The sequence below is a fragment of the Mytilus californianus genome, unplaced genomic scaffold, assembly GCF_021869535.1.
Source record: "Mytilus californianus isolate M0D057914Y unplaced genomic scaffold, xbMytCali1.0.p SCAF_15, whole genome shotgun sequence".
In the NCBI taxonomy this organism is placed as follows: Eukaryota; Metazoa; Mollusca; class Bivalvia; order Mytilida; family Mytilidae; genus Mytilus; species Mytilus californianus.
Genome location: NW_026262637.1, coordinates 23,839,661 through 23,854,609, shown reverse-complemented (window position 1 = coordinate 23,854,609; position 14,949 = coordinate 23,839,661). Strand labels below are relative to the sequence as shown.

Genomic DNA, 14,949 nt, shown 5'->3' with positions numbered 1-14,949 from the left:
TAGATCCTGGTGCTTGAGATGGGTGGCATTGTTACAATAGATCGTGGTGGCCGAAATAGGTGGCATTTGAACATAGATCGTTGTGCTCGAGATAGGCGGCATTGCTACATTGTACATGTACAGGAGCGAAAAAAATGGTAAAAACGGATCCGCTATTATATAAACCAGTAAATTATTTTTAAAAAACCTGGCCTATATAACATTTTATTCCCTGCCTTTGACGTTCTACGTGATTGCTAAGTCCTGTTTACAAAATATTATTTGTGTTTGTTATTTCAGGAAGAGTAATGGAGGCCTACACAAAGATAACAGAAGCTGAATTAAAGAAGGATTGTGCACCAGAAATGGTTGTAGGAGTTTAGAGACTACAATTCATTTTCACGAAAATAATAAAAATTGATTAAGAGATTATTTGTATTTATTTACCAGATCACCTTTTGGCTATATTTAATTTAGCTTTTGTCATGACTTGACATCTGTTGTACTGTTTTTTTTCAAATCTTGCTGATGTCCTCTGTAGAGTCATGTGGCTTCAATATCTTGTGTGGTTACTAACTATTATAGATATAAGAAGATGTGGTATGATTTCCAATGAGACAAATATCCACCAGAGTCCAATTGACGTGGAGATCACTAAACGGACTTCAACAATAAGCACACACCACACCGTATAGACCGCAATAGAAGACCCGGACACAATACACCCTTCAATAATCAATTCAAACGAGAAAAACCAACCGCCTAAATTTGTAACGACAAACACATGTGACAGATGAACCAACAACAAGCAACGCATTGCTTATTTCAACATGAAAGAATCTTGTTGCAATATTAGGGTGACGTTGTTTCAATGTTAAGTTTAAACCTATATTCAATCAAAAATCAACGTTGATACAATTTTGAAAATATAACGTTGTTTCAACGTCAGATATTCAACGTTGTGTCAACTTTCAAAACCAACCGTTATTTCAACGTCTTTTCAACGTTACAGATCAACGTTGATTCAACGTTGTTTCAACGTTGAAATGCCTGCTGGGTAATCATTGGAAATCATACCACATTTTCTTTTTTTTTTATATTCATTCAAAATTTAAAGCTGTCAGTTTTTTGCGGATGTTATAGGGTTATTGTGTTAATATTGAGGAATGTTGTCTCGAGCAGTACATCATATTACACGAGCTTCTAACAATTTGGCAAAGTATGAAATAATTGTATCGTTTTTAATTTAGACCCCTCTCCATTTTCTACCTTAAACAACAACGGGGCACGTCAAGATATATGATAGTTTACTGGCTATGATATTACGTTTGAATTGAGCACATAATTCGGTTAAACTGCATAACAATTTCAATAAAGAAACTGGCTGAAAGTGAAATAATGAAGTAGCACACTTCAGAGAAGTTATACCAAGAATAAGTACGTCTTAATAGTTATGTGATTCGATCATTCACCTCAAGCACGGAGATTTTGAATGTATAACCACATCCAGTCAGCACGAGAGAAAAACTCGCTGCATTGTTGGCTGTAAATTTTTCACCAGATTTCCAAAGGAAAATATCGGTTATTAATTTGATGATGTAAGGCTAGCGGCTGCCAAACAGTGTCCGTGCAATAACTTGATAACGCTGTGACGAAATATTTTCAAATTTCAATTTTCACGATTTTAGCTTTTATTGTTTTTAAGTTGTAGAACTTTAAGTAGCGAAAGTTATACTAAGAGCGTTTTCCGTTGCATATACTTGAAAACGCTTTAACGAAATATTTTAAAAATTATATATATTGTTTCCTGTGACTAAAGAAGGTAAATTTCGAATTTCAGGATCATTCTACCATGCATATATTACAAGACAAAGACCGGTTGAAAGTGTGTTTCTGGGAAGTTATTGGAGTGACCAGAAGATTCTATGATTTTATATTAAATAAGGTTATAATCCCATAAAAATATTTCCTTTGTTATTGACTCCATGATTTCTGCCTACCGACCCCTGCTGAAAAAAAGTGTATGTACTTATATACATTCTTAAATTCCTATATTATGTCACTTATGATAAATGGGAGGTCAAGATTGATTCTGGCCTTTTTATTTCTGAACCCTACAAAAATTTATTTATTTTTTGACTTGATCCTGTTTGGGGGTCTAGATTTGCAAATATCGCTTTAATGCAGAAAATCCGGTAAGTTGTCAATCTGACAGCTTCTTGTTAATGTATGTGTTGATTTGCCGTTGTGCTGAAAGCCAATCAGCACCGCGTGCACATTGCTTCAACGTCAACTTCTACATATGTTTTAAAGTCATTAACTTCTCAACTTTACAAATGCATCGGGTTTGCAAATCTGAACAGACACAAGTTAAAGTCATATCCACGAACAAGGCATTCGTTTACTAAAAATTTAACCAATAGTCGAACTGGTTGCATATGGTCTATAGATCATTTTTTTTTTAAAAGTTATGATTTTTAGTATACCAAATAAGATTATCCTGCCATTATAGTATTTTACATTTAGAAAAAAAAACTCATCAAAGACACCAGACTATTAGAGGCACTTGCTATACGATTTTTGATTCATCGAATTGATTTTGGAATGTTTTCCATAAGTTAAAGAACCTTGTATATTTAATCTCGTCAACGCGGCAAATTCTCAAGCGATTAAAAGAACAGCAAAACATTGACAAATGAAACATAATATTTCATTTGTTAATGTTTTTCTTGTAATTTACTGGTGTATGCATAAGATACTTTTTCTTTAGGTTACAGTTGCAATTAAAACAACATCACGAATTCTTGTTACGTTGTACTTTTATTAATGGCTGTATGTAAATATATTACAACCTAATGGAAAGGTAAAACATGGGAAACACAATGTAATCACTTACAAATATCGCGAGATTTTGTGTTATTTTTCTGATCTTGATTGTATAAATCTAACGTTAGACTGTATTGAACAAGTCAAAATCACTTTCTCAAATCTGTGTAATCAGATGGTCGTATTTTAGGAGTGGGAACGAACATCAACATTGTATTCGCCAATCAGTAGCCACAGTAATTTGTTTGATGAAGATTTATTTTTGTTGGTTAGTATCAATGAGATGATATCGGAGGCAGGTTTATATATTACAATGAGCAATATTATACCTGATGAGATCGAAGACAGAAATCGATGTGTTTATTGTCCATTAAGTATCAATATTGCACTTAATTGAAATAATAGGTAGTTCTGGTGTGTATACGGTAAACGACTTGCAGATTACTAATTTTACAGTTAACTTAATTTTTGACGAATTACTTATTATAAAATTGGAGGAAGCTCGTTCTTAAGTTCTTTATTTAATACATTACTTAATTATCAAACAATTAAATTAATGGAGAAGTAGTTAGAGGAAGACGTCATACAGTTTGTCTAATATTCAATTTATAGACAAAGTAAGTAACAACAAAGTGGACTTGGGAGATCCTAAATAAACATACACATAGTTTGTCGTTGTTTGTGAAGGGCTATGAACAATACCAGTAACACAAACGCTAACATGACGAATACAAGTTTGGATATTCCAGCATACTTGACTATACATTTAGGAGACAGGTACGTTAGTACCGTACAGTTAATAGTCCTGAATGTTATATATATTGGAATATTTTTATCCGGATCTATTGGAAATATATGTACATGCATTGTGATAGCACGAAATCGGAACATGCATACAGCAACAAATTACTACTTAGTGAGCTTGGCCATTGCTGATCTATTGACATTGGCGATAGGTAAGTCGTATTTTCCATTTACATGTTTGTTTTTGAAGAAGACAAATCCCGTCGTCTTTTTAGAAGAGTTACATTTCAACATGTATGTCAATTTTTTTAAGGACAATGTAATTTACAACAGAACACAATATCAGTCATTAAACTACATTATCTACAGAGTTGAATTATCCCCTTGAGGAATTTTGCACAATTCCACCGTCCGGCACAATTTACAATAAATGCATGCCAGATAAATTGTTTCCTGTCATTATTGAAATTTGTATGCCTACTGCACTACTAAAATATCAAACGATGAAAAAAGACATTTTTAAAAATTAAATTGAACTAGTATTACAATACGAAGATGTTGTAGGATTGTCAACGAGACTACTCTCCACCAGAGACCAAATGACGTAGAATTAAACAACTTATAAGTCACCGTACGGCCTTCAGCCATTAGCAATACCCATACCGCGAAGCAAACTATAAAAGGCACCGAAAGAACAAATGTAAAACAATTCAAACGGGAAAATTAACGACCTGATTTATGTACAAAATAATAAACGAAAACCAAATATGATATACAACAACAAACGGCAACTATTGAATTCTCACTTCCAGAGGTATCTTGGGACCAATAATATAAAAGTACAAACACCGAAAAGATACTCTTAAAAGAATCATACAAGTATCATACGTTGGCACAATACTTGCTTCCTGAAATCAAATGTAGTTTATATAGAATATTTCCTAGTTGAAGTCGCTAATTTTATTCCATGTGCTTTAGTTTTTTCCTGCAACCTACAATGTAAAGTAATTGTGTTTGAAAGTATTTGCAACTTTGACTATGGTAGTAGCAAGAGCAGCGTCACTGGTAATATAAACAAACGAGAAATGTAGTGGGACATCGTTCTCTTAGAAGTCTCCAATGACATGTATTTATTGTTTTGTTTCTCATTTCAATCTAATTTATAAGCATTGATACAGGTTGGTCTTTTTTCTTAAATCTGCTCAAGGTTTTCAAATAAAATCAGTATTGTGGCTTTCTGATACAATCTGTCCAATTCTGAAACTTTATCGTCAACGGTGTAGTCAGTTATGATAGGGTGTAATTGGGGTTATATAAATTGGCGATGTCGCAGATACATTCAACTTTTACATTAAACTTAAAATGTTGAACCTTAATTTTCTCTTGACAATAGAGGAAATATGTGTGAAATATACATACATTCGACACTCTTAATATAAATATGTGAAGATGTGGTATGATTGTCAAAGAGACAACTATCCACCAGAGTTATTTATTTTTGTGAAATTTCCGCACATAAGGACATAATTATGATGTAAAAAAAATAGGTTTATATTCGGTGTTTTATAACGTAGAGTACCGTGTAAGTGATAGATAGTTGTGGTTTGATTATTCTTAATAATATCTTCAGTTAAAAGGAATGATTTGATATTAGGTCTGGAACTTCATTGTATTACGTGGTACCGTGTAAGCAATTTGCTGATCAAGTGGGCTGTCACTTACTTCATATTTAACGAAACTTTGAATTTTATTACACCAGCTGAGCAAGGATTTTACCTCAATGTTTAAAAAAGTTTGGTGTTTACTTTATACCGCATCGCGTACAACTCCTTGTTTCTATTTATCTTACAAGGATAATATAGTGTATAGAAAAAAATGTCCAGCCTTCCGTGCACTTTTTTTTTATATCTCTCAGGTATATATCCATTCCCAGATGTATGTAGCGGTTATCGATTAATATGACAGGAGACCGTTCCAGTCAATGCAGCAAGCTTCTTGTTTATGTTAAGACGTTGGCTCTTTATTTCGTGGTGCAAAACCGTAATGCAAACCTTTACACGAAGAACAACTGTAAAAACTTTGTTATTTTATGTGTTGATTATTTCCAAATAAATTATGAGATTTAGTTTAAAAGAAGTTCTTTCTTTTCAAAATTATAAATTTAATGATCTTTTTTTTTGTTGTTTATTAAAAAACAAAGATAATTATTACTTACAAAATGCTTGAAAATATTGAGCAAACGACTAGGCTATCGATTTATTAATTTGATTTTGGCGGGACTCTCACATTCTCTTTCAAAGACCCGCGTTTTGCTAAGTAGTCACTAAGACATTTATACGGGATAAACCTTTGGTCCCTTATGGTCAAGTGGCTCCTCTAGTATGTAAGTATTCAAGCAACCTTGACTGCAATTGTTTATGATTTGAAGGTTCCTTGTGCAAGTAAATCCAGAAAAACGCTTTGTCAATACCACAATTAAAGTGTTTTAGGAATCAGACCACCAATTCACCCACTCCCCTTCCCAGACAAAACAATAGTGCTTTTGGTGTCATTGTTTACTTAAACTAACCAACAAATTTGGAGAAATGAAACTTTTGGTGACAGAGAAATATACTTTGACCATTTTGAGCCCAAATTTACTTGTTCATAAGTTTGCATGAAAAATTGAGGATTAATGCCCTCTATATTATACTAGAAACCAGGGGTTATTTTTAGTAGCAGTTGCCTTCCGAGAGGTAGTGTTTTACTAGAAGACTTTAAACATTAGTTGAAAATTGGCACGTAGAAAGGAGATATATTTATAATTCAGGAAATACCTGGTTTCAATGAAGTTAAACTTAAGGTAAAATATTTAGAAGACTGTGAAAATTGAAAAAATAGTTGAATAGATTGGGATTTTGAATTAGTGGTCTGACACCTATATATCTATCATGAAATCTTTTAGAAATCTTGAACTTAACGAATAGGATAAAGTTCCTAGACTGGTACTGCTATATATAACAATTAACTTTTAGGTCACATTTTTCAAGGAAAAGTTCGTTAACACATTTACATTCACTTTATACATGAAAAACAGTTTTACTACATAATTATGTCATGATGACTTAATGTAACTTGCCATGCCCACCGTGTAATGAAATGTAATTTGTGATCAGAACAAGAAACAAGTGTGTTGTCTATAACTTTACATTGTCAAAACCTAACCAAACACATATCGTATATAGTTTGTATGTTATTGATTCTGGGTGTAATTAACTACTCAAATAAAAATAACATATTAATTACAAATCAAATATCATATTGCATTCTTCATTAAAGGACAGTATTTAGATTACATTTTATTTTGTGTTGCTCTGTTTTAATAATCATAATCATAATTGTTATTGTTTTCACTTTTTTCTCATTAGTTGTTTTAGCTGGTAGGGATATTTTCTTTTTTATGTGTGTGTGTGTGTGTGTGGGTTTTTTTTATGGAAAGGGAAGGAGAGGGTTAAGCAACTCTCATTATAAGTTTTAAGTTTTTTTGCCTGAGTTAAGTCAGTCAGTTTTCTCAATTTATAATTTGGTGTTGATGCCGGGTATTTTATCTTCTATGTAGAATTTATGCAAAACTAACATTTGTTCATTGTGTATTCTATAGGCATGGACGCTTGTCCATTGCTGAGGAGTGTATATGGACCTGTGGATAAAATTAAGTTGAATATCGGATAAATCATCAGTAAACTAGATGGGCTAGTTTCTATTTGACTAAAAATGTTTTAATCATATAGAAGAGAAAAAGACGAGACAAACCGTAGATAATACGTGTGTGCTTTTGATTTGTTCTATTCGTGTAGAATTCTGTCTTATTTCATTTTTATGACAGTTGTTTTTTTGGTTAAAGGGAAAATTCGCGATTTTTTACTTATCATCTTATTATGTTCATAATATCATTAAAAACATATTCACCAAGTTTTATCTGGATATGAAAACTAATAAAGAAGAAAATTGGGAATTATTAATTCTATTTATTCAAACTTCCTGACTTATGTGACGTAGTTTAAGTCTTTTTGCATGCCGGGAGTGGATTAATCTCATTTAAAGTCTTTTTCGTTAATCATCTAATAACGCGATTTAAAGCGCATCAACGACTTTTGGTGTAGCTATTAACCAACTAACAATTGAGAAAGAAAAGTGATCAGCCGTGCATTTTTTTAAATTAAAATTTACGATTTATATTTTAAGGATTTCTGATATGATTATAGTAATAAAAGCAAATCATACAATAGAATTTTTTTATGATTTTTTTTCGACTGATATTTTGAACAACATATATAACTGATAGTATAATAGAAATTCACGTTTGTATTCCCCCCTATTACTTCAGTCGAGGATTTGTCTTACTATACATATCCTTGCTTCAGTCTAGTACTGTGTAAATACAATGCATGTGTATTATGCTGACACCACCTGGTAAAGGCGTGATTAAATTCACGGTAATTAAAAGATTAGCATTATGTAATTTTAATCCTTTGATCTTCACTAGAGTGGTGTTTGTCCTCAAGGGTTCACCGTTGCAGGTATGAGACAGATTTTTTTTAATTATTAAGGGAGGAATATGGTGGCAAAATACCTTAATCGCCGTTATATATATATTTTTTTAACATTTTGCATTTGCTCAGTTTTTAAATAAAAAGGTGAGTATTTTGTTGTAACATCGAAATTCTGAATCACTTTTAATAAAATAATTATATAAATATTATAAATGGCCCACGAAAACGAGCGTATAAATCAAAACAGTACTATTTTAAATTATCATCGGTAACCTTGAATATTTAAATGTGCAGAGAAAATTATCAGTTACAAAAATATAGTTTTGTCGTCCAAAGCGATCTTCATTTACCTTATCAGAAATGCCCTTATTAAAATATTATAAATCTCACAACGTATTTATATAATTCTTAAGCTATTTGACCAACGATGTTAAAAAAAAATTAACAGAATCAATCTAAGTTAAACGTCAACTTTCCTTTTTTAAATGGTGACAGAACGGCGAAATCAATTTTCAATGTGCTTGATATCTTGTACCTTTGTAAAACTTATCATTCATTCATGAACCCACTCTAAACCAGAGACATATATACGTCTGTTTAAACTGACAAGAAAACTCCTAAAGCGGACAAGCAGTATATTCTGTAAATTTCTGAGATTTAATACAAAGAAATAAAAAAAATCCCGAAATGAAATTTGATCCTGGAAAATATTCACATCCTCATTCGGTCTGAAAAAAAGATACGAATTTGGTATACAGAACATGCAGAAGTGTGAATGTTATAAAACCTGATTGTTATATCAGAAACCATTATAAATATGAACATGTATACGTAAGACGTCATAGGACGTCACCTAACCACATTCAGGTAATATACAAGTAGCTCTGTTATACCCGGAAATGTCAAGGTTAATCATAGATAGATAGACCTCAGACCACCACCCCCCCCCCCCAAATCGAGGAACAGTATATCTTACAATGTGTATATTCCTGCAAAAATAAAAATAAAATGAGAAAAAAGAAAGAGATGAACGGTAAGTCACATCAGATTCAGATATTTATATAGTTGCTTGTCGTTAAATAGAGATCTAGTGTATACATGTCTCTGCGTTAACTTATAAAAATAACAGGAAATAATAAACTTGAAATAGATTTATGATGAATACTTTGAAACTGCGACACCCCTTTTTATCACAGCGTACATGCATGCATTTTAAATGTAAATTGGGGAAAATGTAAGTATATACTCGTTGGCAATAATTATGGACATTTTGAAACATACAAATATTGATTAAACAAAATGTGCGGCACTTGTCGATCATTGGTTTATACGCCTAGATGGAAGGTTTAATACGGAACTATGAATAGTCGCAATATAACTGTCCGTTATGCGATTTAGAATGACAATCGTACGTACAATCCTATAGTTCATGGTGAGTCATTTTCTATCAGATATGCGACTTTTCGTATTTATATTTTCTCTTATATTACCGCAAGGACGTATATTAGAAGGATAGGAAAGTCCCTATACCGCCTTGATAGCATCCGAGAAATACCGCGTGCTACGAGAAATCACGAGATCTTGCAGAAAGCTTCAGCGGGAAGTGCCGCTTCGAGATTTCTACATCAATTTGTAAGTATAAAAATATTATATGAATAATTAAAAACTGATTAAGTAGAAGTTATTTTATGGTATTTAATGATATTTTCCTACGAAAACATCATAAGACATTTATAAACATCATAATAAGTGATCAACAGTTTGGATGCCAGATGCTGTCCATGATGCTGGGTCCAAGTTGCATGACCCTGTCATGTTGCATTGAAATCATTAAATTTTATTGCATTTACTTCTACAAAAGTATTTGATTACAAGTTTTAGATACCATTTACGTTTGCATATGAAAACAGAGTGTCTTTTGTTGTGTATTTCACGTGTAATATAACATATAAAACAGCCCTTTTCGGTAAACAAAATGGCGACTTACATGGAGAATGGCCTTGTATTTTTGCAGCTAAATTTTCGTTTTTGGTGTAAAAGACGCTCTAAATTAAACGAGTTATTTTCCTTTTATATTTTTACGTTTGCATAGCAAGTTCCAACTTCTTTTGTTGAGAGGTTAGTCAAATATTGAAGTTATTTCTCCCCCTCCATTTTTTTGGTCAAAATGTTTACCAATCAGAGCAGAGATGCTATTTTGCAGCTATATTGTTGAATATATGCTACACAATCACATATTGCATTATTTTTTTCCATTTCTTAGACATTTTTACACTTGCATATAAAATTTAAGCTTCCTATGTTGAGAATTTGACTAGATATTGAGCTTCAAAATGAACTAATTTTTAACAGCTCTATTTTGTTTCATTATATCTATCTATCAGAGCAGAGCTGCTAGTTTGCAGGTATATGGTTTTCTGATGGCAGCACTCCAAATTACATTTCAAGGAACTATAAGCATTGCAACATGTCACGAGATGAGCTCATTGGTAAAATTTCACAGCAGAGAAATGTCATCACCAGTTTGCAAAACCAGATTGCCCAAACTCAAAGACAGTTTCAACGGGATTTATCAGGAAGTGGTGTGACTCTAAGTGCATGTCAGTCCATTGAGATGAGAGATGCTATGGCTTTATGTTCAACCGAAATGGAGAAAGCCTTCCCAGATTCCAATTGCTTTCAAAGACTTTTTTGGAGTGAACAATTTAAAAGTGTTAACGTGAAATCAGCTAAAGGAATGAGATGGCATCCCATGATAATTAGATGGTGCTTGTATCTTCGACAGAAGTCCAGTGCTGCATATGATGCTTTGAGAGACTCTGGGTTTATCACTTTACCAAGTGCCAGGACTTTGTTTGATTACTCTCACTACACTAAATGTGGTAAGTCAGTTACGCATATATTTATTAGACATGTACAGATATGTTGGGGGTTCTGCCTCTACAATGTATAGGGTCAATCGAACAGATAATAAATGGAACAAAAAGTCAAATTAAGAATTTAGTCCTAAAATATATATATAAAAAAATAGCTATAGATAATAATGCATCCCCTTAAAAATGAAAAGAAATGGTTATTATATACATGTATCATGATTATGATAATGAGTTATAAATTGCTTTATTGAATACATGTATACAAGCCATTACAGGTAACGTTATGGCCTTCATCAATGAGAAAAACCCAAACAATATAGTCATGATACATGTACATGTAGTTGGCTTGAAATTAAAGGCCCAAATATTAAGACTGAAGAAAGTTAACAGCCTACATTTTGTTTTTGTACTTTATCATTCTTTTAACCAAAGATATAAGACAGGAACACGTATGACCAAAGACAACAATTGAACTAGAATGTAGTCTCCTAACGTGTGACAGGCACATGCACAATGTGATGGGGTTAAACATGTTTGTGAGCCCCCTAAACAGCACAAAATACATTATAGTCATTATAGGTCATTCAATGTCAAAATGTTTATACATTTGAATTTCAGTTAACACATACATGTACATTTTTGTACAAGTTCCAAGACTTCATTTAAAAGACACCCTTATAATTAGGCTAGGTTAAATTGTATGTATTTTTGTTGGGTTATTTTTATTTGAGCAAAACCTGATTGAATTTAATTGCAATTTCACCTACAGAAATAAATCAATTCACTTATTTTTGACATTATATATATATCTTGATTATCCTATAGCGTTTTTATGAATGCCGTTAGAAATGAAATTAAATACTGGTGAGTTGTGGCGCATTGTATGAACATTTGTCTGTTGTTGAAGGATTTGTATTGTTTTTTTTGTCAATCTATTTGTTAGGTTGCTGTCTTGTTCTGATATTTACCATTTTTACCTCTCTTGCAGTCTGTGCCAAAAACTTCAACATCTACTAGTCTGGAAACTAAGTATCAAAACTTGTCAATTTATGACTATACAAAATTTTGAAAAATTTCACTAGTCCAAATCAATATTTACCAGTCTGGGGCATCGACTAGTGGCTAACGGTGCAGACTGCTCTTGATACGTTAAAATGTAGGTCACATGTACTTTTCCTTTTATTACTAAAGACTGTTTATAATGTAGGTTTACTGAAAGATTTTTTCTTCTTCAGGTAATGGTTATCAACCAGATGTTTTAAATATATTGAAATCTGAGGCAGAAAAGAAGGGCATGTATAACAATGATGAGCCATGGCGAAAGTACGTTGGAATACTATTTGATGAAATTCAGGTTAAATCAGAATTGGTATATGACAAATACAGTGGTGAATTAATAGGATACTGTAATTTAGACAAAGTTGGTAACCAGATGATGGAACTTGATAAGAGTATTAAAGGAACTGAACACTCAGACATAGCCAAGTACATGCTTGTTGTAATGGTGAGGGGTGTAACTTGCGACCTACGGTTCCCATTGGCCGGTTTTCCGACAACTAGCATAACAGCAGATTTTTTGTACCCCATTATTTGGAAGGCAGTACGCATTCTAGAGACCAGCATTGTTGACCTAAGGGTTTTATTCATTACTTGCGACGGTGCGTCATCAAACAGGAGATTTTTTAAACTTCACGGAGAGGACAATGACTTTGTACACTATGCAGATAACCCGTACTCATCTGACAACAGAGTTATATATTTTATTTCGGACGTACCCCATCTTATTAAAACCACACGCAACTGTTTTTGCAATTCATTCTCTCATAAAAATACTCGAAAAATGTGGAAAGACGGTAAAGACATTTCTTGGCTTCATTTGCTTAATTTATTCGAACAGCATTGCGAACTGTCATTATACAGCCCATGTCCCAAATTAACAAGAAAACATATCGACATGTCAACATTTGGGTGCATGAAGGTGAATTTTGCTGCACAGGTCTTGAGTTCAACTGTAGCTAATGCATTGGAAATGATATATGGAGACAATGTCACAGAGACAGTGAACTTTATAAGGGTTATGAACCGGTTTTTTGACTGTTTGAATGTGCGAAGCCTGTACGAAGGTCATAACAAACGAAATCCGGATTTGAATCCCTACAATTCTTCAAATGATGAAAGACTGAGGTGGTTAAAAGAGGATTTCCTGAATTACTTCAGTGAATGGGAGCAAGCCGTCATGAATCGTGTAGGAAATTTCACTTTGAAAGACCGGAAGGGGATGCTGCTTAGTCATCAGACTATTACTGGACTGAAAATAAGTGTGCATTCGATTGTTGCAAGTGTGAAATTTTTATTAAACAGTGGTGCTAAGTTTGTTCTCACTCACTCTTTTAATCAGGATCCTCTTGAACAGGAGTTTGGACATTACCGTCATAGAGTTGGTGACAACAGTAACCCAACAGTGTATGAGGTTCGACACATGATGAACCAAATGCGTGCAGTAGGAGCAGTTGCTTTAGCTCCGAAGAGAGGGAATATCCACCGAGAGAATGACGAAAACCGTTTTGTAATTGACGATTCAAAGTTACCCAAGAGATAAGCTTTAGTGGTACATTAGTAACAATGTCATGATTGCAATTCTTTTCAAACTTCAAAAAGTTATGAATAGTTTTAATTTAGATTTTAATGTTTCCCCATATTTTACCAGTATTCATGAAGAATTGCTAAAAGTACATGAAAGTTCAAAGTAAATACAATATTCTGGATGTGGATCTTTTAAATTCTTGTTTACTAATATTTCATTATTTATGATATATACATGTATATGAAGTGTGCCAATATAGGAAAACTTTACTTTTGTCCCTAAATATACATGTATGTTCTTATGAATTTATGTGTATATATATATTATTGTTTTCTGTTTAGTATTTAATTAATATTAAGATCCATTTTGTTACATTTTGTGATCAATTTATTTGGCAATCGCCAGTGGCAGTCAGCAGGGTTTAAGAACATCAGTTGTTCGACCTGTTAGTCAAATGCGTTTTGTTAAAATATACTTTTTCACTTTTTTGGTCTTCTGGAAAATGTTGTTTGTGCTGTATTTAGACCCTTCTAAAACGAAATTTGTTTTACATGCACACGTATAAAAATAGCGGTTTTTATCCAAAGCAATCATAGGTTTGAACGTAGTTTTCAATTTAGACTTGTATATATATATATATATATATATATATATATAGATACAATGGACAATTCAAAGTTAGACACTTTAATAAAATAAATCTTATCTTATCTGTATAGTGTACATATTGTATAAAGTTCTACTTCTGGACACAATTTTTATAAAACATGTTTTTCATAGAAATAATTTTTTTATAGTAAAATTGGTTGTAAAAAACAAATTGATTCGTATTAAAATGGAAATATTTATTAAGTCATTTCAACAGCTATTTTTAGGATTATTTTTAGCAGCTAATCAAAATGAAAAAATGTTCACACAAAAAATGTAATTAGTACTAGCGAGGATAATAATAATATGATTTTATTTGTACATATACTTTGGACATATATCTATTAAATATATCTTGATTTACTGATTTTGTGTGTGTAATTTGTGTTGTGTATATATGTAATATATGTTGCGTGTTTGAGATAAATAGATTTAAATCTAAATTGCTTTATTTTGAGTTTCAACTTCTGCCTTTTATGTGACAACAATGACAAGTTTCTAGTATATATTTCTGACACATGTACATGTACATGCAGGACTCTGGAGGATGAATATGAACAATATAAATCCTATTTTTCACAAAACAGTCTTAAACCTGCTACAAGTAAAAACAGGAGATGTGATGTAATTGCCAAGAATACAACTCTTTATTTACCGGACTAAATGATGTAAATGTACACAACTGAATTCGAAGGTTACTGTATAGCTGTCAACAATGAGCAAAACCAATACTGTATATAGGTTACTGTAAAAGACCAAA

At 32.4% G+C, this 14,949-nt stretch overlaps 2 protein-coding genes across 2 annotated transcripts in view; both read left to right on the top strand.

Moving 5' to 3' along the window:
- The first annotated feature begins 2,978 nt into the window (after positions 1–2,978).
- LOC127725713 (pyrokinin-1 receptor-like) overlaps positions 2,979–14,949 on the top strand; it is a 49,965-nt gene continuing 37,994 nt past the window's right edge. The window contains exon 1 of the mRNA XM_052232888.1: positions 2,979–3,761. Within this exon, the coding sequence (XP_052088848.1) occupies positions 3,497–3,761 (265 nt within the window). The 5' untranslated portion in view covers positions 2,979–3,496. The remainder of the gene's footprint in view (positions 3,762–14,949) is intronic.
- On the top strand, positions 10,500–14,632 carry LOC127725711 (uncharacterized). Its single transcript, XM_052232885.1, has 2 exons — positions 10,500–10,963; positions 12,193–14,632. The coding sequence occupies exons 1-2, from the start codon at positions 10,549–10,551 to the stop codon at positions 13,554–13,556; spliced, it is 1,779 nt and encodes a 592-aa protein (XP_052088845.1). The 5' UTR covers positions 10,500–10,548; the 3' UTR covers positions 13,557–14,632.

Bases quoted from the DNA above. Each gene is read 5' to 3' on its own strand.
- LOC127725711 (XM_052232885.1), top strand. From the start codon at position 10,549: ATGTCACGAGATGAGCTCATTGGTAAAATTTCACAGCAGAGAAATGTC. The intron at 10,964-12,192 runs GTAAGTCAGTTA...TTTCTTCTTCAG, and splicing joins CTCTCACTACACTAAATGTG to GTAATGGTTATCAACCAGAT.